Here is a 26,322-nt window from a genome sequence, read left to right on the forward strand (position 1 = left end):
CTGTATCCTCCTCCATTTGATTTTACATTAATGCTAACAGGCTAACTGTTGTTAACAAACCAGTACAAAACTAGTGCCCGGGCCCGCTAATAATAACATCTTCCTAATAGTCACTTATTAGCGCACATGATAAACCTTCAGTTCAATACCTATTTTGAGGGGTAAATTAGGTTAGTAATCCTCAATTAAGCACATATACAGTACAGGATTAGCATAGCATGAGGAGAACAGAGCCAATAAGAAAAGAGAACTCTGGCTGTGTCTCAAAACCTAGTGAACCTAGTAATCATACTTAGCTAACATATATGTTTATGGAGCTAAATATTCAATAAACTGGGACGATATTCATCAGAACCAAGGCCCACGATCTAATTCTAATTCATTATAAAAAGTATAGATGAGTTATTTCTCGAAAAATTCATACCATATTTTCTTCCTTGTCACAATATAAAAAAATAAAAATAAAATAGCAAATGTCAAATGAGCCTATTGTTATGGGACCCAATGCCAACCCGTTCCACAGGCCATGCGGCTTGTACCATGCGGCTGCCTAGGACCCCGCGACCGCGAGGTTTATCTTGTCTGAGATTACGCAAATCTGCGCATCACCGGTGATCACCGCGAGATGCATGCCGGTTAGAAAAGTGTCCTACTTGTTCTGATGTCATGCTGACATGTGCCAAAAAACTCTCGCGACGGCTAGGCGGCTGTGTCGGATTGCACAGTCGCGCACAGTTGCTCTCCACCGACTGAGCTGATCAAAAGCATGATGGGAAACGACTGGCTGACAACGACGCAGTTTAATGCTCATTGGTTCAGACAATCGTATGGAAGCCCGTTCCCGCCACCTTAAGAAAAAATATAATTCTGTAAACTTTCTCATAATAATGACTTAGTTTCTCGTAAGAATGAGAAAAATTCTCGTAATAATGAGAAACTTTCTCATAATAATGACTTGTTTTCTCGTAATAATGAGAAACTTTCTCATAATAATGACTTATTTTCTCATAATAATGACTTAGTTTCTCGAAATAACGAGAAACTTTCTCGTAATAATGACTTACTCCTAAAGAAAAGAAAAAAAAAAGACTTACTCCGCACATGCGCAATGCATGAGTGGTGGCACGCTAGCGACATCTGCTGGTCAAAGCCATGCAGGAACACCGCAAACATCGCTTGTTCTGTAATCTAAAACTGTATAATCTATCATTAAATAACGATTTCAGATAAATTATCTGCATGTAGTCTTGTTAATTTGTAGCACGTACCAGCAATTTACTCTGCCAGATAGTTACGGCTTCACACATTCCAGACTAATATTTCAGTTAAGAAATACAGGCATTTTATGAAGAAATGAAAGCCATTACGCATATAAACTTAATTTATAGATGTCTATTTCATTGATCTATTAGTTTTATTAGCTGTCCCTTTCATGCATCACATGCTTCATACAGTAAGCTATCTCATTTCAAAAGCACAAAGCATCATTGTTCGTTACCACGGCAACTGCTTGGTCTTCAGCATCCCACACCGCTTCTTGCAGGACAAACGCTTAACCTGAAAAATGCTTAACGTGGCTTGAAGTACAAAGACAGATTGAGCCAAATTCAGTACATAACTTAATGATCATGCATACTGTATATACAGGCTTTCAGGTGGACCCAAAATATGAATGCAACACAAAACAGCAACTCTTATGCAGCATTTTCTATAACGGTTTTATATGGGAAAACGCTTAACATGCAACTTTGGGTGTTGTGTTCAAATTCTGGGTTCTTATGCTTGCCTGTATGCATGATCAATAATACTGTATCCTGAAATAGTCATTGTATTTTAAGCCACATTAAGCATTTTTCATGTTCACATGTCTGACCGAAAGGACAAGATCCCGGATACAGGCGGCTGAAATGAGCTTTCTCCGCAGGGTGGCTGGGCGATCCCTTAGAGATAGGGTGAGAAGCTCGGTCACTCGGGAGGAGCTCAGAGTAGAGCCGCTGCTCCTTCACATTGAGAGGGGTCAGCTGAGGTGGCTCGGGCATCTGTTCCGGATGCCTCCTGGACGCCTTCCCGGGAAGGTGTTCCGGGCGCGTCCCACTGGGAGGAGACCCCGGGGAAGACCTAGGACACGCTGGAGAGACTATGTCTCCCGGCTGGCCTGGGAACGCCTCGGTGTCCCCCCGGAAGAGCTGGAGGAAGTGTCTAGGGAGAGAGAAGTCTGGGCATCCCTGCTTAGACTGCTGCCCCCGCGACCCGGCCCCGGATAAGCGGAAGAAGATGGATGGATGGATGGATGTCTGCAAGAAGTGGTGTGGTATGCTGAAGACCAAGCAGTTGCCATGGTAACGAGAACTGATTGGGCTACTGTGGGCTTATGTATGTGATGCATGAAAGTGACAGCTAATAAAAACTAAAAAATCATCAAAATGAGCATCTATTCGTTAAGTTTATATGTGTAATGGCTTTAATTTCTTCATAAAATGCGTGTGATTTTTGTTGGAATATATTCCTCTATATCTGAAGCCATGAACTTCATTGTCTGGCAGAGCAACAAAAGACTACATGCAGATAATTTATCTGAAATCGTACTCGGTTACTAACGTAACCTCGGTTCCCTTAGATACGGGAACGAGTACTGCGTCGCTAGACACTATGGGGAAAACTCCTTTTTCTCCGAGGTCTGAAGACTTTTTCAATCACGCAGTGTGACTGCACGGCCATTGGTTCGTGCAGTAAATAAAAACGAACCAATGGCTCGTCAGCGGCACTGCACGAGCCTATGGCGGCAAACCCAGCCAGAGCCCGCCAAAAGGGGCGGGGTCTTGTGGCTATATAAGCGGGCGCTTTGCCATAGGAAAACAGGCCAATTCGACTGAAGCGACGACCTGAGTCGTGCATGGCATGGCATAGTACGCAGTACTCGTTCCCGTATCTAAGGGAACCGAGGTTACGTTAGTAACCGAGTACTAGTACGTTCCCTGTCGATACTTCACTCGTACTGCGTCGCTAGACGCTAGGGGGAACAAAAACAATCCCGCCATGCCATGAAGGGAAATGACAAACATAAACTGGCCTTGAGCAATAAGGCTCAGAGGGACCAATTATGAGCAGGAAGAATCCTGCAGGAGGCATGAGGACCGAACTCTTAGAGGTCAGTCCAGCCTAGGAATCGTTTCAACGGTCATAAGTACAGCCTCAGCACCAGGAATGGGGCCAAGAGCGTTCTTGGAGAATCAGGCAATGCCTGAGGGGACCGCTTATGACAGGCGTGTGCCCTCTAAGCAGAGAGAACCCGAGCCTGTAAGGCTGGGACATCCAAGTTATAGAACCTGGCAAATGTGGACGGCGAGGCCCAGCCGGCCGCCGCACAAATGTCTGCCATGGACACACCACTAGACCACGCCCAAGAAGAGGCCACACCTCTAGTGGAATGGGCTCTCACTCCAATGGGGCTCTGGAGGCCCAGGGAGGAGTATGCTAGTGCAATAGCGTCAACTAACCATCGAGATATCCTGTGCTTTGTGACCGGAGACCCCTTGGTGCGGCCGCCAAAGCAGACAAAGAGTTGTTCCATCTGCCTAAAGGGCAGATGTAAGTTTTCAATGCCCTGACCGTGCAGAGAAGGTTGAGCTCTCAGTCCTCCTCAGAAGAGGGGAGCGCAGAGAGCGTAATAACCTGGGCCCTAAACGGTATAGAGCGCCTTAGGGACATACCCGTGTCTTGGCTTTAGGACGACCTTAGAGTCATTAGGCCCAAACTCAAGACAGGCAGGGTTTACAGAGAGAGTCTACAAGTCACCTACTCGCTTCACCGATGCTAGCGCTAGTAGTAGAGCGGTCTTGAACGACAGTGTTTTTAAGCTTGCAGATTGTAGTGGCTCAAAAGGAGGGCCCTTAAGGGCTCTCAGGACCATGGGTAGGTCCCATGCAGGGACTGTGAGGGGTCGGGGCAGATGGAGCCTCCTAGAACCCCTCAGGAAAAGGACAACCAGGTTGTTCCGGCCCACCAACTGTCCGGCTATAGGAGCGTGAGAAGCTGCTATAGCTGCCACGTAGACTCTGAGCGTGGAAGGGGCGCGGCCTTTATCCAACAGCTCTTGTAGATATGACAATATCACTGATATGTCACATGTTGTCGGCTTGACACCAGGCGGAGAAAACCGACCACTTAAGGGCGTAGAGGCGTCTCATGGACGGGGCTCTAGCCTGTTTAATGTTATTCAGGACATTCTCGGGGAGATCTATTGAGTCCCATCGAGTGCCCATAGATGCAGGTCCCACAGCTCAGCTGGGGGTGCCAGATCGTTCTGTTTGCCTGAGAGAGGAGGTCTCGTCTCAGGGGAATGGGCCACGGAGCCACATAGCAGCTGAGATAACTCCGGGATCCAATGCTGGTTCTTCCAGAGTGGGGCCACTAGAAGCACTTAGTGCCTGCATTCCCTGATTCGGCTGATTACTTGAGGAATCAGAGCAATCGGGAGAAAAGCGTATAGAAGGAGGTTGGGCCATTCGTGGGCCAACGCGTCCTCTCTCTTCAAAAAGTAAATTTGGCAGTGAGAGTTGTCTTTGTAGGCATGCCAAAGATTTGCCAGATTTCTTGAACCGTCTGTGGGTGGAGCATCCACCCCTCTGAGGGGACGTTGTTCCGAGAGAGCATATCTGCTCCTTGGTTCAGCACGCCGGGCACATGAGCTGCTCTCAGTGAACGCAGGTTGAGATGTGCCCATACTAAGTGGTGCTCTGCCATCTCGAAAAGGCGTTTCGAGGTGAGCCCGCCCTGGCGATTTATGTATGACACCACCGTCATGTTGTCCGAGCGGACTAGCACGTGGTGTCCCTTCAGGACTGGCAGGAAGAGCTCGACATATATGCACATCAACTGCCTCGAAATGATGGCAGTGTCCTTCTGCGTTCGTCCAGGAGCCAAAGGTCGGTTTGCCATTGCACAGAGCCCCCCAACCAAAATAAGGCATCCGTCATAACAACCTTCCTTCTATAAACCAAACCCATGGTCACGCCTTGTTCGAACCACCGCAGGTCCTTCCAGGGGGCCAGGGCTGACACGCAGGCCTTGTCCACCCTGATGCGGATGCGTCCATGATGCCACGCATGAGGCGGAATTAGAGGTTTCAGCCAGTACTGAAGGGGTTTCATCCTGAGAAGGCCCAACCGAAGAACTGGTGATGCGAAGGCCATGAGGCCCAGTATCCTCTGAAATGATTTGAGTGGGTACAGGGCTCCAATTTTGAAGGAAGCCGTGAGCTGCCGTGTGGCCAGAACGCGATCTGGTGCGACTTTTGCCGTCATGCGGGCTGAGTCGAAAACTGCCCCCAGGAACGAAGTTCATTGGCTGGGGGACAGGGAGCTCCTGGCCAAATTGATCCTGAGTCCCAGGTCCAAGTGACTGAGGAGGAGGAACCTGTGGGCTACCAGCTCTGCCTTCGACTGCGCTAGAATGAGCCGGTCGTCAAGGTAATTCAGGACACGGATTCCCATCTTTTCTCATTATTACGAGAAACTAAGTCATTATTATGAGAAAAGTCATTATTATGAGAAAGTTTCTCGTTATTTCGAGAAAATAAGTAATTATTATGAGAAACTAAGTCATTATTATGAGAAAACAAGTCATTATTATGAGAAAGTTTCTCGTTATTTCGAGAAACTAATTATTATGAGAAAATAAGTCATTATTACGAGAAAGTTTCTCATTATTACGAGAAAATAAGTCATTATTATGAGAAAACAAGTCATTATTATGAGAAAGTTTCTCATTATTACAAGAAATTTTCTCATTATTACGAGAAACAAAGTCATTATTATGAGAAACTAAGTCATTATTATGAGTAAATAAATCATTATGAGAAACTAAGTCATTATTATGAGAAAATAAGTCATTATTATGAGAAACTGTCATTATTATAAGAAAACAAGTCATTATTATAAGAAAGTTTCTCGTTATTACGAGAAAGTTTCTCATTATTACGAGAAAGTTTCTCATTATTACGAGAAATTTTCTCATTATTACGAGAAACTAAGTCATTATTATGAGAAATTAAGTCATTATTATGAGTAAATAAATCATTATGAGAAACTAAGTCATTATTATGAGAAAATAAGTCATTATTATGAGAAACTGTCATTATTATAAGAAAACAAGTCATTATTATGAGAAAGTTTCTCGTTATTACGAGAAAGTTTCTCATTATTACGAGAAATTTTCTCATTACGAGAAACTAAGTCATTATTATGAGAAAATAAGTCATTATTATGAGAAACTGTCATTATTATAAGAAAACAAGTCATTATTATGAGAAAGTTTCTCGTTATTACGAGAAAATAAGTCATTATTATGAGAAGGTTTCTCATTATTACGAGAAACTAAGTCATTATTATGAGAAAACAAGTCATTATTATGAGAAATCAAGTCATTATTATGAGAAAATAAGTCATTATTATGAGAAAATAAGTCATTATTATGAGAAAATAAGTCATTATTATGAGAAAACAAGTCATTATTATGAGAAATCAAGTCATTATTATGAGAAACTGTCATTATTATAAGAAAACAAGTCATTATTATGAGAAAGTTTCTCGTTATTACGAGAAAGTTTCTCATTATTACGAGAAATTTTCTCATTACGAGAAACTAAGTCATTATTATGAGAAAATAAGTCATTATTATGAGAAACTGTCATTATTATAAGAAAACAAGTCATTATTATGAGAAAGTTTCTCGTTATTACGAGAAAATAAGTCATTATTATGAGAAGGTTTCTCATTATTACGAGAAACTAAGTCATTATTATGAGAAAACAAGTCATTATTATGAGAAAATAAGTCATTATTATGAGAAAATAAGTCATTATTATGAGAAAATAAGTCATTATTATGAGAAAACAAGTCATTATTATGAGAAATCAAGTCATTATTATGAGAAAGTTTCTCATTATTACGAGAAACTAAGTCATTATTATGAGAAAACAAGTCATTATTATGAGAAAGTTAATCATTATTATGAGAAAGTTTCTCATTATTACAAGAAACTAAGTCATTATTATGAGAAACAAATTTTCAATTGTTTTTCTAAGTCATTAATAATGACAGTTTCTCGTAATAATGAGAAAACAAGTCATTATTATGAGAAAGTTTCTCGTTATTACGAGAAAATAAGTCATTATTATGAGAAGGTTTCTCATTATTACGAGAAACTAAGTCATTATTATGAGAAAACAAGTCATTATTATGAGAAAATAAGTCATTATTATGAGAAAACAAGTCATTATTATGAGAAAACAAGTCATTATTATGAGAAAACAAGTCATTATTATGAGAAAACAAGTCATTATTATGAGAAAGTAAGTCATTATTATGAGAAACTAAGTCATTATTATGAGAAAATAAGTCATTATTATGAGAAAATAAGTCATTATTATGAGAAAACAAGTCATTATTATGAGAAATCAAGTCATTATTATGAGAAAGTTTCTCATTATTACGAGAAACTAAGTCATTATTATGAGAAAACAAGTCATTATTATGAGGAAGTTTCTCAATATAACGAGATACTAAGTCATAATTATGAGAAAGTATCTCATTATTATGACTTACAGAATTATATTTTTTAATATAATAATTATAAGGTGGCGGGAACGGGTTTCCATACAATCGTGATGTTGCGTTCTCTTCTAAAATGTTTTATTTTTTTAATCTGATTTCAGTGATTATGTATTTAAATTATGCATGAATATTCCCAAGCACTATGACAGTGCGATCTCTGTGTGAGATATGTGATTGTTGTCATATTTCTATAAAAATCTAAAATATATATTTGTAGGCTATAAATGTAAAAATGGATGATAAATACACCTTTCGTATGGAATTAAATAGCAAGCGCTTGATCATATTTATTTTCGTATACCTCAACTCTGCCCAGTAATGAGAGGAGAATCTCCCATCTTATTACATCATTTTTTTTATTTATTTTTTTTATCTGAAAAAAAAATAAAACCACTGATATTTTTTAAAAAAATTATTTTTTAAAAATAAATAAATTTCATTTATTTTTAAAAAAATTTATTTTTTAAAATAAACTTATATATATATATATGTATATATATATATATATACAAACCCGATTCCAAAAAAGTTGGGACACTGTACAAATTACGAATAAAAAAGGAATGCAATAATTTACAAATCTCATAAGCTTATATTTTATTCACAATATAATATAGATAACATATGAAATGTTGAAAGTGAGACATTTTGAAATGTCATGCCAAATATTGGCTCATTTTGGATTTCATGAGAGCTACACATTCCAAAAAAGTTGGGACAGGTAGGAATAAGAGGCCGGAAAAGTTAAATGTACATATAAGGAACAGCTGGAGGACCAATTTGCAACTTATTAGGTCAATTGGCAACATGATTGGGTATAAAAAGAGCCTCTCAGAGTGGCAGTGTCTCTCAGAAGTCAAGATGGCAGAGGATCACCAATTCCCCCAATGTTGCGGCGAAAAATAGTGGAGCAATATCAGAAAGGAGTTTCTCAGAGAGAAATTGCAAAGAGTTTGAAGTTATCATCATCTACAGTGCATAATATCATCCAAAGATTACCGGAAAACCATACTGGATGCCCGTGATCTTTGGGCCCTTAGACGGCACTTCCATTACAGTAGCATTCCTGTATGTGATGCAATCACAACATGGGCTCAGGAATACTTCCAGAAAACATTGTAGGTGAACACAATCCACAGTGTCATTCGCTGTTGCCGGCTAAAACTCTATAGGTAAAAAAGAAGCCACATGATCCAGAAGCGCAGGCGTTTTCTCTGGGCCAAGGCTTATTTAAAATGGACTGTGGCAAAGTGGAAAACTGTTCTGTGGTCAGACGAATCAAAATTTGAAGTTCTTTTTGGAAAACTGGGACGCCATGTCATCCGGACTAAAGAGGACAAGGACAACCCAAGTTGTTATCAGCGCTCAGTTCAGAAGCCTGCATCTCTGATGGTATGGGGTTGCATGAGTGCGTGTGGCATGGGTAGCTTACACATCTGGAAAGGCACCATCAATGCTGAAAGGTATATCCAAGTTCTAGAACAACATATGCTCCCATCCAGACGTTGTCTCTTTCAGGGAAGACCTTGCATTTTCCAACATGACAATGCCAGACCACATACTGCATCAATTACAACATCATGGCTGCGTAGGAGGAGGATCCGGGTACTGAAATGGCCAGCCTGCAGTCCAGATATTTCACCCATAGAAAACATTTGGCGCATCATAAAGAGGAAGATGCGACAAAGAAGACCTAAGACAGTTGAGCAACTAGAAGCCTATATTAGACAAGAATGGGACAACATTCCTATTCCTAAACTTGAGCAACTTGTCTCCTCAGTCCCCAGACGTTTGCAGACTGTTATAAAAAGAAGAGGGGATGCCACACAGTGGTAAACATGGCCTTGTCCCAACTTTTTTGAGATGTGTTGATGCCATGAAATTTAAAATAAACTTATTTTTCCCTTAAAATGAAACATTTTCTCAGTTTAAACATTTGATATGTCATCTATGTTGTATTCTGAGTACAATATTGAAATTTGAAACTTCCACATCATTGCATTCTGTTTTTATTCACAATTTGTACAGTGTCCCAACTTTTTTGGAATCGGGTTTGTATATAAGAAGAATCGTTCCTAGGTATCTAAATCCTTGCTTTGACCAATGAAACAAGACCTGTTTATTCAACTGGGATAGCCAAACACCAGAAATCATCATTGCTTCAGATTTATTTTTGTTAATTTTATATCCGAGACTAGTCCATGTTCATGCAAACACTGCAGGAGTGGGGGGATGGAATGAGATGGATTTTCTATGAAGAATAATACATAATCTGTGAACAATGCTATTTTATGAACCGATTTCCCTCCATCCTCTATTCCTTGAATTCCTGTTATTTTAATCATTTTAATTGTTATATTATTAATAATCTATACAATACTCTGCATAAATGAGTACACCCCATCTGAAACTTAAATTCACCAATTATTCTTTACATAGAGAACAAGTCTGCTTGATCAATTACCAAAAAAGCATGTCAGACTTATTCAAAGTGATAAAATGTTGCAAAAATGACTACACTCTCCTGAAAGTTACAAAATAACTAAATTAAATTGTTCTGGTTGTAAGTTAAAGGCAATATTTGATCATCATGTATGTTCTGATATATCTGATATTCAAAGTTATCATCTCATATGTAATGCTGACAACAACAGAACCCCTTAGAAGAGCACAGAAATTTCACAACAATAGACTTATGACAAGGTCCCTGAAAAAATCATATGAAGTATTAGAATTAGTGCTAGGCAATGATTAATCATGATTAATCGCATCCAAAATTAAAGTTTTTGTGTACATAATATACAGTGGGTACGGAACGTATTCAGACCCCCTTAAATTTTTCACTCTTTGTTATATTGCAGCCATTTGCTAAAATCATTTAAGTTCATTTTTTTCGCCCATTAATGTACACACAGCACCCCATATTGACAGAAAAACACAGAATTGTTGACATTTTTGCAGATTTATTAAAAAAGAAAAACTGAAATATCACATGGTCCTAAGTATTCAGGGTCAGAATACTTTCCGTACCCACTGTGTGTACTTTGTATATTTATTATGTATATATAAATACACACAAATGCATGTATATATTTAAGAAAAAAATTTATATTAAATATTTATATCTAAATTATATGAATTATAAATATATACATGTACATATTTTCACAATATATACTGTCTTTACATTAAAAAAGTGCCCCTTTTAGACTTGCACTCTACTAACTGCTTGTTTTCTTAAAAGACTAACACTAGCTTCTCTATTCTTTTTCTATTCCGTTTATATTTTTATACAATTTAAAAAAAAACTTGCTACATGTACTGCACTAAGCTAACTTTTATTCATCATACAATTAAAAAAATAAAAAAGGCCTCTAACACTAGCTTGCTCTAGACTTTTTCTATTTCATCTGTTTATCTTTTTATTATATAATTAAAAAGAAAAAACCTTGCTAAATGTACTGCACTAAGCTAACTGAGACTTGTCAAAACACTTGCATATTGCTCTTTTGTTGATTTTGATTGCTTCCATTGTCCTCATTTGTAATTCGCTTTGGATAAAAGCATTTGCTAAATGACTATAAATATACACAGTACACACACATATATTATATAAACAAACGTTTAATTTGGATGCGATTCATCGAGATTAATCGTTGCCCAGCACCAATTAGAATATTACATTTAATTGAATCAGTGGCGTACTCATTTCTCCAAACCTTTAAACAAACTGGCTAATTTATTTTACTGATTTTAATGACATATTTCTCTATTTTAAGTATATGTTAATACATTTCAGTTTTGCATTCTTTCCATGAATTGTATTAATCTTCAAAGGGTTACTCTACCCCAAAATGAAAATTGTCAATCACTTACCCCCTTCCGCTAGGGTGACTTGGAGACAACAAATTGATGAAAAAGTCGTTATTTTTGTTTTCTTTGCATACAAAAAGTATTCTCTTAGCTTCGTAACATTACGGTTGAACCCCTGATGTCACATGGATTATTTTACCGATCTCCTTGCTATGTTTCTGGACGTTGATCGTGTTAATTAGATTGCGGTCTATGGGAGGGTCAGAGAGCTGACAGAATGCATCAACAATATCTGAATTTGTGTTCCGAAGACGAACAAAGCTTTTACAGGTTTGGAATGACGTGGGGGTGATTAATGACAATTTTCATTTTGGGGTGGAGTAACCCTTTAAGAAAAATAAAAAATTGGGGTATCGAGGTATACTCATTTATGCTGGTTACTATAACATAAGCTCCATTTAAATCTTAACCCTGTAAAGCCTGACATGAAATAATATTGAGAAAGTCATTTGCATCACTGAAGAGAAAACAGAGCTTCAATGTAACATTACTGAGTAAAAGTACCAATTTCATTACCAAATAAGTATTTCCTTATGATTCCAAACATTTGTTGCATTCAATGGCTCCATTTGACAGGAATCCAAAAGGTTCTACAAAAACATTTGACTTAATTTTGTTTCATACCAAAGTCTTGAAAGCTTAGCATATTCAGTTATTAAATACATTCTATATTAAATAACTGACAATTACTGTCATTCCAGTTTAATATTTATTTTCAAAAGGTTCTTAATAAAATAGAAATTAACAAGTCAAAAAACATCTAAAAGAACGCTTAAAACCAAAAACTATTTAACATTGGAAATTTGTTGTGAACCCTCTCTGAGATCCAACAAACTGATTAATACAAGAGAATGTCCACTGAGCACTAAATGGATTACCACAATAGAAAATTCAACAATTACAAAATTTACACATTTACATTTTCTTTTGCAAAGACCAAAAAAGGAAAAGATGGAAAGAACATGTTGAATTCAGTGATATGGACAAAACCTTCTCTTTAAGCTGTCAAAACCTGTGCTACCAATAAAACACCAGAACCTGTTGAAAGCATTTCACAATAATGCTCAAAACAGTAAGGTGAACAGTGTATTAAAACAATTCAGCTGCTCAGGAGTTCTCTCATAGAGCCTTGGATCTCAGTGTAGTTGCTCATGACATTTCAGCATCATGAATTTTCATAATCTTTTTAGGGGTTCCTGTAAACGAATCCTGTAACACAAGATGACAAAGCGTTAATGGCCATCCCTAGTCAACTATCACACTTCAAATGTGTTACAACTAAGGATGTCACAAGAACCAATACTACGGTACCAAGTCGGTATTTACATTTTAAAATCCTGCCAGTACTTGTTTTTCGTCAGTAGTGCAAGTACCAATGGAACCGAAGGTAGTGACTACCGAGGCTGCAATTCTTCTGGAACTGACGGGGGCAGCCAGAGCATACGCCTGCAAGTTTTTCAGTCAGGCTTCAAAGGGTAAAAAAAAAGAAGAAAAAAAAAATGCCTACAAGCACACAGAAGAACTACACGTGGAAGACGGCAACGATACATGAATGATTGTGAGATTTAAATGAGAGCGTGCACTCCAAGCAGCTCAAAGCACGAGCACTGCGCATGATCACGCACACACAACTGTCTGACAGTTTACAGCTTGTTCATTCGTGGTGTATCCGTCTGCGGATTATCCTTATTAACATTGGCTAATATTATGGTTTTAAATATTTGTTGTTTATGAATGGTTTTAAACAAATTTTTGGCCAGTATGTCAGTGAATTTAAACTAATGCTTGCATTCATAGTCTATATGTCTGTCTGTGTGTGTGTGTGTGTGTGTGTGTGTGTGTGTGTGTGTGTATATTATTTCAAGGCCAAGTGCCACTAATGTTGTGTTTTTGTAGTGTTTATGTTTAAGTATTCTCTTTATTTTTTTCCTGTGGTATCGAGTAATGTGTACTTTTAATGGTATCGGTACCGACTACTAGATTTTTGGTATCGTGACATCCCTAGTTACAACTGTACAAGACCAACCAAAAACAATTACTTTTTCCAGTGACACTTTGACCATATCTTGTTCTATGCAAGTCTTTATCCCTTCTAAGACTACCTTATTTCACCCATTTCACCCAGACTTTACCTGCTAATTAGCATATTAATGACATCACGTCGTATTGCTTTTTACATTTGTTTGTCTCTCTGTGCTCATACTGTATTTTAATGCAGCCAACTTCTCAATAAAACTGTTTTCCTTTATATATTTTACTATTTCTGTAGTCAGTCAATGGGACAAATATGAAATGGTGACTGAAACGCAGCCACCAATTAAGAATACATAACCAGCTCTCCCTTCCAAGAAGCTAGTCTGCACAACCATCGTCTGATGAAATCAAATAATACACACAAGATAAGACAAGACAAAGATAATTCCTGTGCTGTGATTTCGGCTATATTTGCAAAATTAGAGAAGCAACAATTTCTGTTTTAACTTGAGATGCAGATGCAGAGAAAGAGGTGCGTGCGCGCTGACCTCGCGTCGTCGCGGCAGTACCAGCAATCACAGAGACACGCTAAGGTTTATCCAAGAAGTCGCTAGATTTGTCGCTAGTCGCTTTTTTGGGAAAAAGTCGCTAGGGGGGTTTGAAAGTCGCTAAATCTAGCGACAAAGTCGTTATGTTGTTAACACTGGGAAATCACAATGCTTTACTACTTAACATTAGTAATTTGCTTTTAATAAAAGTCTTGTAAACTCAAATTGTGAAAGAAGTTTGTTAAAGACTTTGAGAAGCCCTAGCAAAAGTCACACTGTGACTTGATAGCATCAAGGTGGACAGACAAAAGCCTCTTAAATAAACCAAATATAAGTCCCTCCAGTTTTTCATGAGTATATTCCAAAATAAATGGCAAAAAGCACAGTACTCAAGTTACTGAGTAACTTAGTGTGATAAAGAAACATCCATGAATAGGACATGGTGGACATTAAAAAAAGTTAAGCACAGTAATTGAAACTGTGCATTTGGTTCTAAAGTGACGACAGCATTAGCCTACTGCTGAACGTTATTAATGTTAATCAAACAATGAATCGCAATGAAAATTGCTCAACTGAATAACTTCTGTAGAATCAGTGTCTCAGTGCAGTGCAGATTTTTTCTTCAATTTCTGTAGTATTTTGACCTAAAAACACCCGAAAGAACGAAAAATTAACTTTGCTCTACAGTTTGTAATTCCCTTCTTTGATCTTATTTCAATTAAAAATGAATGTAATACATATGTATGGATGTCCAGAGTCGATCTGCTCTCCTAAGCCCAATCCACCGGCGATTCGTCAGCTGTCATGCCAATGTCAAGCAACAGGTGGTGGTATGCATAGACATACGTCTATGGCGGTATGCACTTTCAACAGGACACAGTCATTAAAAAGATGCTTAAATGTGTTTGCATGACACGCAAAAACAAGGAGGTCTGTTCTAGTGCGACATACGTGTTCAAGATTCCATGTTTAGCGAATTTGATGTGCATTTTGTGCAAGGCATCACTCTACAGGAATTTATTTCCTATTAGTTTTAACTGCCACCAGTCTATCGGAGATGTCGTTGTCATAACGCGTGGCTATGGGTTGCGTCTTGCCTTGGACTTGACTGATAGACTGGCATTTGCAAACTTCATGCTTTCTAACCTATTCTGAACATTTTTTTTTAACAAGTTTATATCAGTAGTCCCATATTAATAGTTGTGACCACAGACTGTTTATAATATCCATTACATATATAGAGAGATGTATGTATGTTATGGTTTCGGTATAACCCTAAGATAAATAGGTTTAGGTTAGGGTTGTAACGATATACCGGTATGACTGTCTATCATGGTTTTGAGCGTACACGGTTATACCATAAACATTTGCATATCAACGGTTTGAAAAAAAAAAAAATATATATAATAATCTCACCCGCGCATATGCGATTTATTTCGGCTGCTTCACTCTGCTGAAATGACAGATTATATCTAATCTCCATCCCCCGCCGAAAAAAAGTGTTTAAATTTGCAGTATGGGAATACTTTGGATATAATTTTTTTTTTTTTTTTTTTTTTAAACACGAATGTGGGGTTGTCCTTGATGAGGAATCCAATTTGCAAAATATGTGGACGCAAAGTGGCTGCAAAAGCAGGCAATACATTCAACATGTTCGCTCATTCGCGGACATCATCCCTCCGTGCAGATAAAGGTATGTCGCATTTATAAGAAGTTATAATGCCGTATAATTTCTGTGATGTAGAGGGAATCCCGGTGCAGTCGTGAACATATAACATACAGTATAATGTTAACAAGGTTGTCACTTAAAACGCGCAATCTGATGGATGGATAAGTCAAAAGTAGATATGAGTGGCGCCGTTTTATCTACTACATACTGAAGTATGCACGCATGACACTAATGGTGTTTTCAGCGTCTATATAAACATGAACATCAGCAGATCTGCTCTGAGAGAAAACCAGTTTTATTTGAGAAAAACCATTGTCAAATACACTAAACCAGGGGTGTCCAAACTACGGCCCGCGGGCCATCTGCAGCCCGCTATCATTCCTGTGGCTGCCCGCGAGGGATTTAAAAAATGATACGAATCTGCAGAGGTGGGCAAACTATGGGCGTTTTCATCCAGCCCGTGAGGCAGTTGCTCCAATATGCAATATCAGTACAATCCAATAGATGGCGCTGTAGCCAAAAAAAGCTCTGATTGTTTAGCTTGCAACAGCATGCGGTTCAAAGTATAGACGTGAGAAGAGAGAGAAGCTTGGCTTTGAAGTCACAGTGATGTCTGGGTTAGCTACATACATATCTGATTATGCTTTTTTAAAAATACTGATCCTATAATAATGCAGCAGTGATTTTTTTCCTCATATTTGTTCAGCAGTTGTCATACAATTAAAATTGTTTTCGTACTTCGTATGGCTTCGAAAACACGCAGGCGATTTTAGGAATCACTTGATAATGTAGATGAAAATATAGCACAAATCTGCCATAAACATTGATGACATAACCATGATAATGAGAACTTTATAGGATGTGAAATCTATAGTAAATTATGTCCTTACCCGTGTTTCAGCGCGTTGTTGAAAGAGCATCACGGCAGGAGCTCTCTCTCTTTCTCTCTCTCGCTATAACGCGTAACTTAAAGTTCACTGACATATGCATCATTTTGTGCAGATACAAGTTGTAATATTACATCTATGTTATGTATCTAAGATATCGGAATAATATCATAGGAAGTGCCATAGTCAGAACAGGTTTCAGTTTATTGGCATAAAGTCATCTTCACCAAAGGGCAGCTATTCGTTTTTAGATGATTCTTTTTTAATAACATTGCTGCATCATAATCTAACAGTGTTCTAATCACGTGTTCATAGACATGTTTTCATGTCATTTTTATTTTTAACATTCATTTTCATAACAGTCTTCAGATATTTTCATTCTCTCCATTACGGGCATGCCCCCCCTTCCCTCATAAAAACAATTTCTCATTGATCTAAGAAAATCTCACAAGTGACCTATTTTGATCTCAAAAAAGGGAGTTGTCACTGAAAGGTGAGTTTGCATCTCATTTATCACAAAAATAGCTTAAAATAATCTTTTGCGGGTATTTTCAGTCAAACAATTACAATTAATTGCAAACAATTGCAATTAATCGACACGTAATAAATCAGATTAAAAAAAATAATAATAATGATCGACTGACGGACGAATGGACAGCTATAGTAATTATTAGTGATGATAGATGCTGCTTTTTGACATTTCCCAGACCTGCCAACCTTTGAAATTTTTTTGGAGTACCACTTGTGTGATTGCAATGGGGGGGGTATCATATCGAGATATTTTGTGAGGAACTGCTGTGGGGCATGGACTCTTTTTGGTTTCTTTTTAGGTCTGCTGCTCTCTCTCTCTCCCTTCAACTGTCCTCATCTGATCTCATGTTTTTTTAGCTGCAAGGCATGAACACACACACGCTTTTCTGTAACCGAGCACATAACTTTACACTACTTTACCAACTTAAATGCCTGGTGAATAGGCAAACTAGCTTGAAAATTATGCAGTGTTAGGATAACGTTATTCATGTTAGATATTTACCAAAGGTCTGCATTCAGTCACATACGACAGCTGCACGATTCTGGATAAATTGAGAATCACAATTTTTTTGTCTCAAACAGAGATCACGATTCTCCCACAAAACAAAATAATGTGTGACAAAATATCATTGCTGCAGTCTATTTATTAAGTGTTTAATTTGAACGAATTATTAAACATTTAAATTAATATGTATTTCTAATACATTTAGTTCATATTAAAATTATGAAAAAGTGGTTTGAATGATTTAATGTCTCACTCATAAATACTTCACTTGTTTCTATACTGGATGAATCGGCGTTTTTAAACAAATCTCTTGATTCAATCACAAATACATTTAAGTCACTCCACCTAGTGGCGAAACAATGCAATCGACAAACGTTATTTGAAGCGCCAGTTAACTTTCAAAAGGTCTATTTTGATCGCTACCATAAACATCAGTGTTTATATCTGAACTATTAACTTATGAATGACTGTAATACAGAAATAATACTGTGTAGTTGAAAAGTCTGTTTGTGAAGCTGTTACCCAAACATGGTAACTGTCTGCTCTGTCAGCAGCTGAACGCAGATGTGAATGTTCAGGTAAGACTTTTTACAGGTTTATTAGACACGGGCGAAGCTCTAGTGCAAATATATCAGTATTTATCCAAGTACGTGCACTTTTTTTGGACTAAAAGCCCTAATATTAGGACGCTGTTCAGTGAGTGCGGCTATACGAACAAATAAACCGCAGCAGATCTGACTGAATATGAATGTGTGCTTTTATTCTATTCAGTTCGTCTAGAATATCAATGCGATCACGTCGACTCCAGAGGATTAAGTTAACTCAACTCAATATTGTAACTTTCCACATCCACCCCAACCCGTTTACCTTAGATGTAAGTACCGTGTGTACTGTCCTCTTTTAAGAAATCAGACAGTGGGAGTAAAAAAAGGTACGAGACCGAGCGGGATTTTGTTTTGCTGTCTATTTGCAGTCTCTTTTTATGATAGGTCTATGCATTTGTCAATCATCCCACTTGCTAGATGGGGAAAAAACCCAGCGCTCTGATTGTTCGAAGTGCTCTTTCATTGCTGTTGCTTGATTGGTTTGTGCTGCCCAAAGGCGTCACCAGGTTTTTGCGTAGTTTAAAGTGACAAATTATACCTGGGTACTTTGAGGTCAAAATGCGTGCCCGCTACACAAAATGTGTACAGGTTGGCAGGTCTGCATTTCCACATCCCTGTATGGATTGGATTTAATTTAATAACTTAATTGCACTTGAAATGTGCACCAAGCACTAGGAAAACTATGGCATCGGAACTCTGTATCGGCAGATACTCAATATTCAATGACTCGGATCAAGGGCACAAAAAACCTGTGGTATGGTAAATATGATTTCCACAAAATTCAGGAAATTACCGCCACAAAAATCAGTCAAAAATAAATCAATTAAAAATACATACAGAAATACTGTTGGCACTGATCATGCTGGGAATGGGTTTATAAATTTAGAAATTACCTCTGCCAAAGACAGCGATGCTCCACTGGATGTTGGACACTGGGATTCAGCATCCGCTGAACACTCCACATCCAACTCAAAGTCCATTATTTCACCAAGGTCAATCTCTTCTCTGTTTCAATCACAGCAAGAGTTAAATGAACACTGAATTAGATTAAAGCAAAAATAAATAAATAAAACTAAAACAACAATTGTGACCTGCAGAAAAGATGCATGAACTACAACTACATTATGTACAAACTTGTTTTATACATATATGTTCAGAAATAATATGAGGAAAATGCTTTAAAAAAAAAACAAAAAAAAAAAAACAAGCCAAGGTAATTCGAATTCAAAATGACCTAAGGTATAACACAAGTAGACTATTATTAAATGTGCTATAAATGTGCTGTAAATACAACAGCAGCTTTCAGCTTGTCACCATGATGCAAACATGAAATATCAGACATAGGCTAGTAGTTCACGGTTTACATAGACAAAGCAATGGCAAAGCAGCGCAATGGAATAAAAAAAAAAGTTCATGCATCTTTTCTGCAAAGATATTTAACAAGTGATTTGTTTAACATGCTGACAACATGTGGTGCACTTGGAATCCAATTTTCTTTAACTACAGGGTTAATAAAGAAGAAAAAAAAAAAAAAAAAAAAAAAAATAATTACTTGAATCATGTTGCAGTTACACTATCAAGTTGACGAATTAAAAATCGTTAAAAAACAAAAAAAAAAACGACAAAAAAAAAAATCGGTCAAATGTTCTGAAAAAAAAAAAAAAAAAAAAAGAAATAGCCCAGCTCTACTTAGAACTTTTACATTCTTAATTTTTCTTAGACATTTCTCTGCTTATTTCATATAATAATTTATCAAAATATACTGGGTTTGTTCATGATAGTTGTTAGTATCTAATGATAAGATTTCGAGAGTTCATTATGATGATATTTTTTAAAATACATCAAGATGATATATATCTCCGTTTGTTTTTTCTTTCTTTGCTCATTTTAATATTTATCTGTCTGTATAACGAGGGTGTTGGAGGTCTGTGGTTGTTTTCTCCCCTCATCCCACCCTCTACACTCCATATTTTCCACAGCTTTACATGCGAGTGAGTGTTTGATTGAGTGTTTTTCAAATGTGAGGTGTCAAAGACCAGTGCTAAACCGGGGGGGGTGTTCATGACACTATAAAATACCTTCAAAATGACATATGACTTGTTGGCATTGGACAAAAAAAAAAATTACTGAGCTACAGCAGTTTGAAGGCAACAGAGTCAGCAGAGTAAAAAAAATAATAATAATATATAGATAAAGGTTTTTGAAGATTCCAAAGCAAAATCACCAAGCAACATTGCATATTTTCCTCAATTTTTTCTTGATATTTACTATAGTATTAATCAGAATATAGCTATTTTTTATTTTATCTTTGTTATTAAAAATTAGGAACAAAGATGCAAAGAAACAGTTTAAAAGAAAAGAGGAATCACTTGCTGCTCTTGGTTAATGTAAGACAGATCTGTATTAAGACCTACTGTAATGCATGGATCTATTATAATGTTACACATCAGATGTTTCCCCAACCATTAACTAAACGTTTATGTAAGACATAACAGGTAATTTTTGTGTGAATCTCGCCAAGACATATTTCGCAATATATTTAAGGAGTTTGCACGCTCTGGGAGAAATGTCTGGGACTGCAAATGTCAGTCAGAACGATTGTTTTGTTTTCATCAGCATAGGTTTGAAAATCATATTTCACTGCTTTGAACTCATGTCATTGAGAATTCTAAATGAATATTCACAAAGCTGGAATGCTGTGCTTTGCAACAATAGTCCTACAACTTGTGGTGAGAAGCAGCAGCAGTTGTCCAGAAGTCCTCTCAGAAAACATAAAAATTAAGATCATTTTAGATGTTTAATTACTATTTGGAGCATTGAGATCGCCAGAAGAGGGCTTAATGAACTCATTTTTGCAAAAACCTCAAATTTGACAAACTGAGATTTCACTTCTACATTTAGTCATTTAGCAGACGATTTTATCCAAAGTGACTTACAAATGAGGACATTAGAAGCAATCAAAACCAACAAAAGAGCAACAACATGCAAGTGCTATTACAAGTCTTGGTTAACCTAACGCAGTACACGTAGAAAGGCTTTTTTTTTATAAGAAACAAGTAGATAGGATAGAAAAAAGAAAGCTAGTGTTAGTTTCACAAGAAAAACGTATTTTGCCTGTAGCTCATTAGACCGTACACATTCCGACTTTTTTGCCAGCACGGGTCACAATTAATCATCGTGTTGCCACTATGCTGGACCATTCATAAAAATTATTGTTCCTTTAGGAGACTGTAGCAGTTTAGTTTATTTGGACATCAAGAAACTTACATCTGCTGCAGGTCGCTTCCCTCTTCTGCAGGAGGATCCCACGCGTGAAGTTTGACCCGCCACAGTTTAATCTGCTGGTCCCAGGAGCGTCGGCTGTACTTCTTGAATTTGTTTGGAGTCTTTGGATGAACACCTGGCTGTCTCATATGCCTAAAATAATGGTTAAAATATTGTTAAATACTTCAACACTAAGATAATATAAGGACTCAAAATCACAGACAAGAGGACATAGCTGTATAATAAATTTAGTTTAAAAACAATAATCATGATCCCACTCACTTGGGAACTTCTTTAATGTATCTATCATATGCGAGTGTGTTTTTCCCATAATTAATCTGTTTTTGTCTCCTTATGAGAGTGGTCTCGTCTGTCTCGATGTCACCTTTAGCAGGAGATTCTTTGGAATCTCTCGAGTCTCTGGAGTCAGAACTGGGGGAACATGAAAATCTTGGGTTACAACTCGAGACATGACTGTTGTACAAGTGATGGAACTGTTAAAATAAAAAAAATAAAAAAATAAAAAAAATAATTAAAAAAAAGCACCAGGTTTCAAAAAGTGTCCTCATTTGCCACCGTTCATGCAAATAGATAGTCCCACCCTAAACTCACACTTCCTGTATTTAGCTGGTAAAGATGCTCAAAAAACACAGCAATGTTTTAAGAGCACCACAGAGTCACAGTGAATACAGTCTTCGTGGAAACAACATACTTTTAATGTGCATATTAGACTGAAATAGTAGAGTTTTAACACTGAAAAAGTTACACTAGCTTTTTGAAGACTTAAAGAAAATATTACATTGCTTTAATCACAAACCTTCCAGATGAGATTTTTCTGTCTCTTTGAGGAAAATCTGCTTCAAGAATCCTTCTTCTGTATCTGAAAAAGAGAGATCACTAATTAACAGTTTATAAAGGATATCAACTATGTCTTTATATTGTATTAAAATTAAATTACATTTACAGAGTAATTGGAACAGATAAAATAAGAAACCAAGAGGCAACTGACCGATGCATGTCATGTTGGACATTTGAACGCATTTCCTCTGCCTCTACCTCATCTCCCCAGTTTTTTACTCTGGACACAGGTCCCACACTCTCTGGGGTTGTGAAACTACAGAAAACGATAAATAACAATAATAAAAGACTAATCTAAATTTTGCCAGTCAATTTGTCATCACTAAACATTGTTTGTATGCCAGGAAGAGGTTAGATCTCATTTTGGCATAAAATTGATAATTCAATTAACAAAGAGTTTACAATTTATGCATGTTATACGCTACAAAATGCTAACCACAAAATTTAAAAAAATCCATTTGACTTTTGAGAAATCAAGTGTGTGGTAAGATGGTCGATGCAGTGGCTAAACAAACAGCAAAAAAAAAAAAAACTCCAGAATTGTCCATGGAAAAATAGTTTTTTTTAATTCCGCGTGCTACAAATTCCAGAAAGGTGTATCAAGGACCATAGCAAAATGTCCCAATATAAATGAAGACTTTACCCAAGAGAAAAAAAAAACTAACAAAAGAACTGTTCAAAATACAACTCAAATCATCACAAAAATAGGATACACAGTTGGCTACTGACCCAACGAACACCATTCTTTTTTTTTCCCAAACATTTCTCTGTCCTTTTATAGTTTTAATCTCCTCCATTTTCAAACTGACCAATCGTAACCCCTCATCAGCTACTAACTGTACATTATACAAGTTAGAGTATTTATAAGCTTACAGACAGCACTTCAATAATAATCACCCCTAACAAGTTATATTATTACCTTAAAAAGCAATAAACAACCATTCATAAAATTTAGGTCTAAACATTCTTAATAGACCAACCCCTCCCCTTCAAAGTTAGCATATAATCGTCTTCCTGTTTGCGGGCCACTCCTATTAGGCAGCTCCAGGAACCGGTAAGACAAAAAGACATGAACATTAATATACAACCATTATTTGTCCAACTTCATCCTGAATATTTCTCTCTAACAACAGTCACCATGGAATGTTCACCTTTCATGTGACTGCCACTTGAAAAAAACTAACAAAATAAAGATCTTCCAAAACAGTTTGGTCTGGGTTTTTCTTTGAGTTGCACCATGAGTGCCACATCACAAAGTGTCTGTTGTGCACACTATTTGAATCAGATAAGGAAGCATAATAATCATCATTACCTTTCCGGTCTGCGTGAGCTCTGTGAACATTTGCCAGGCTCTTCAACCTCGTGAGATTTTCTCAGATTACCATCTGCACCGCGTTTCCTACAATGGGACCATTTTGAAGAGCCTTTGTTCCTTCAAGACAAAAAGACACGAGTAGCATTTTTTTTTTTTTTTTTAAGTAAACCAAATAAAATTGATTCTTACACAGTATCATATTTAATGGAGCACGTCCATTAAAACTAATATTTTTTTTAGTAAACAAGCATTTCATGTTAAAACGTATTAATCGTTTTATACATACTTGACCACGAATCTGCTGTATCAAACACCTTAACAAATTTCTACACCAAAACAGCAACTTATTCATTTAAATCTTTAAAATACTTGTTCAAAGTAAACTGTTTTCAAGGCGCCACAAAATGTCAACACACACGAGATCGAGCTGCGTACTAAAACATAAAAATTACAACTAAATAAAATGGCAGATTGAGAGATGATGTAGTTTTAGAAGTTGATATCGTACAATCTTGATGTTCTCATGGCGCCAACATGCTCATTTACACCAAGCACAACACTGGCGGGATCCTTCACATTCCTCTCTGCAATACTGTGTCGGCGCTTAAAAGTTAAAAGATACTAATAAAACGAAGTTAAAAGGAGTGCAAAAAGGTGTTTTGATGCGCAAAACAGACTAAATAACGTTAGTGCAATATACAAAAACAATAGTTCTGACTTGCTTTGCTAGCAAACCGCTAAACCAAAGAGTAATAAAACACAAAACAAAAACAACTAACGTTAACGTTATAACCACGACTAAACATTTCTCGAATTCTTACCTGTTTTCATCAGGTTTGCAATCGTTTTCATATCTGTGTTTTTGATGGGCAGACATTTTTCGAATAAAAATGAGAAAGCTTACGCACAAAATGCTGCCGGGTTTAGATTAAACCGCGCCAATGTCTTCTTCTTGTAAGATTTAATGGCGGTTGACAAGCCCATTTATGGTGTATTGCCGCCACCAACTGGACTGGAGTGTGAAGAATTAACGGGAAATAAAAAATAAATAAATGAATAATAATAAAAAATTATTAAATTCTACTGTCTAATCCTGTTATCTTCAGAAAACTAATAATTTATCTCGTAATATTTGTCTGTCCTGAGGCAAAATTTAAAAGATTTGATATAGTGAAATTAATTACTCCTAACGTTACGTTACTCAGTTTCTTAAATAACTCCTATCTTTCCTTGGTATATACTGCACAATGTAGAAGTACATGCTCAAAAATCTCTGCTTCACTACATGTATCACATAATCCTGACTGATGTTTCCCTATTGTGAATAATGAATTATTTAAACCAGAATGTCCTATTCTAAATCGAGTAAAAATTATGTCTTCCTTTCTAATGTTAAAACATATTCTCCCTTTGCCAACTTGTTTTTGGATATTGTATCCTGTGCCTGCCCTTTAAATTCTTGTCCTACATTTCCTGCCACTTTTTATTCATGTGTTCTTTAATTCTTCCTTTTGTTTCTACTTTACTCAGTGGACTTTGTACCTCAACATATGTTTCATTGCTTGTTTAGCCAATTTGTCGACTATTTAATTTCCTTGTATTCCTACATGTGCAGGTACCCATAGGAACCTCAAGACTACACCAATTTCCTGAATCCTAAACAGATTTATAAGTGCTTCATAGATTAAATCCTTTCTTGATGTTGATTGTTCACTCGTTATACTATTTAAAGCTGACAAGGAATCTGAACAAATGACTACTCTTGTAGGCTTAACTTCCTCCACTCTTCTTCTTCTTGTTTTATGGCGGGGGGCATCCAACGTTAAGGTTCATTACCGCCACCTACTATACTGGAGTGTGGACCAGAGTGACTAACAAAAACGGATAAAACAGCCTTTCCTTTATACTCTATTTATTAACCCAGTTTCCCTCAAGAATACAATTAAAGAATTATAATTTCCTGTTTGACCAAATATTTGTTTTGCATCTAATATCTCCTGTGGTGTCCTTCTGAATATTTCTCTTTCTGTAATATATTTTTGACAGTGACATAGTACATGTTCTACTGATTCCTCCTCCTGACAAGACTCACACAAACCTGATGGATGTTTCCCATTGAGATGTAATGTCTTATTTAGTCTTGTGTGACCCAGTCTTAATCTTGATATTATGTTTTCCTCCTTGGTACATCGCCCTGTCTTCATCATCCTTCCCACTTCCTTCTGTATGTAAAGAAGTCTGCCTGTGTTTCCCTTATTTCCATATATCTTGCCATTTGCTCATGATTTTATTTTTAATTATTGTCTTTATTTCTGTTTTACTAAATAAAATGCCAATTGTATTTTCCTGCCTGATTGCTTCCTTCGCTAATCAATCGGCTATTTCATTGCCATTAACTCCCCTGTGAGCTGGCACCCACATAAATGTAACCGCTATATTCAAATTGTGAAGTCTGAATCGTTTAATATATTTCATTAACTATGTCTTGCCTACTGACGAAGACTTTTATTAATCGAAATATAAATTATATAAATATATATTTATATATAAATTAATTATACGTAAGTCTACTTTATATAACGCTGTGATGGGAATACAAACAGATGTTGGCTTTGTCCAAATACTCACACTTGCGGTCTTTGCACTTGACCACTTGACAACTTATATGACGTATTTCCTG

General features: G+C 36.9%; 1 protein-coding gene across 2 annotated transcripts; it reads right to left on the reverse strand.

Moving 5' to 3' along the window:
• Positions 1 to 11,217: 11,217 nt before the first annotated feature.
• Positions 11,218 to 25,435, reverse strand: LOC306883141 (histone RNA hairpin-binding protein-like). 2 transcript variants are annotated; one of them, XR_013785340.1, is made up of 9 exons: positions 24,464 to 25,435; positions 23,640 to 23,759; positions 22,479 to 22,583; positions 22,287 to 22,349; positions 21,752 to 21,901; positions 21,473 to 21,622; positions 19,099 to 19,210; positions 11,868 to 12,695; positions 11,221 to 11,457 (listed from the first exon to the last, which is right to left on the reverse strand). XR_013785340.1 is itself a non-coding variant. In XM_079438252.1 (8 exons), the coding sequence occupies exons 1-8, from the start codon at positions 24,517 to 24,519 to the stop codon at positions 12,636 to 12,638; spliced, it is 816 nt and encodes a 271-aa protein (XP_079294378.1). In that variant the 5' UTR covers positions 24,520 to 25,435; the 3' UTR covers positions 11,218 to 12,635. The 2 variants fall into 2 exon arrangements, 1 of the variants encoding a protein (XP_079294378.1); XM_079438252.1 differs by having other exon boundaries at positions 11,218 to 12,695.
• Between the last annotated feature and the right edge of the window lie 887 nt (positions 25,436 to 26,322).

This window comes from Barbus barbus (assembly GCF_936440315.1).
Source record: "Barbus barbus genome assembly, chromosome: 17".
NCBI classification, from domain to species: domain Eukaryota; kingdom Metazoa; phylum Chordata; class Actinopteri; order Cypriniformes; family Cyprinidae; genus Barbus; species Barbus barbus.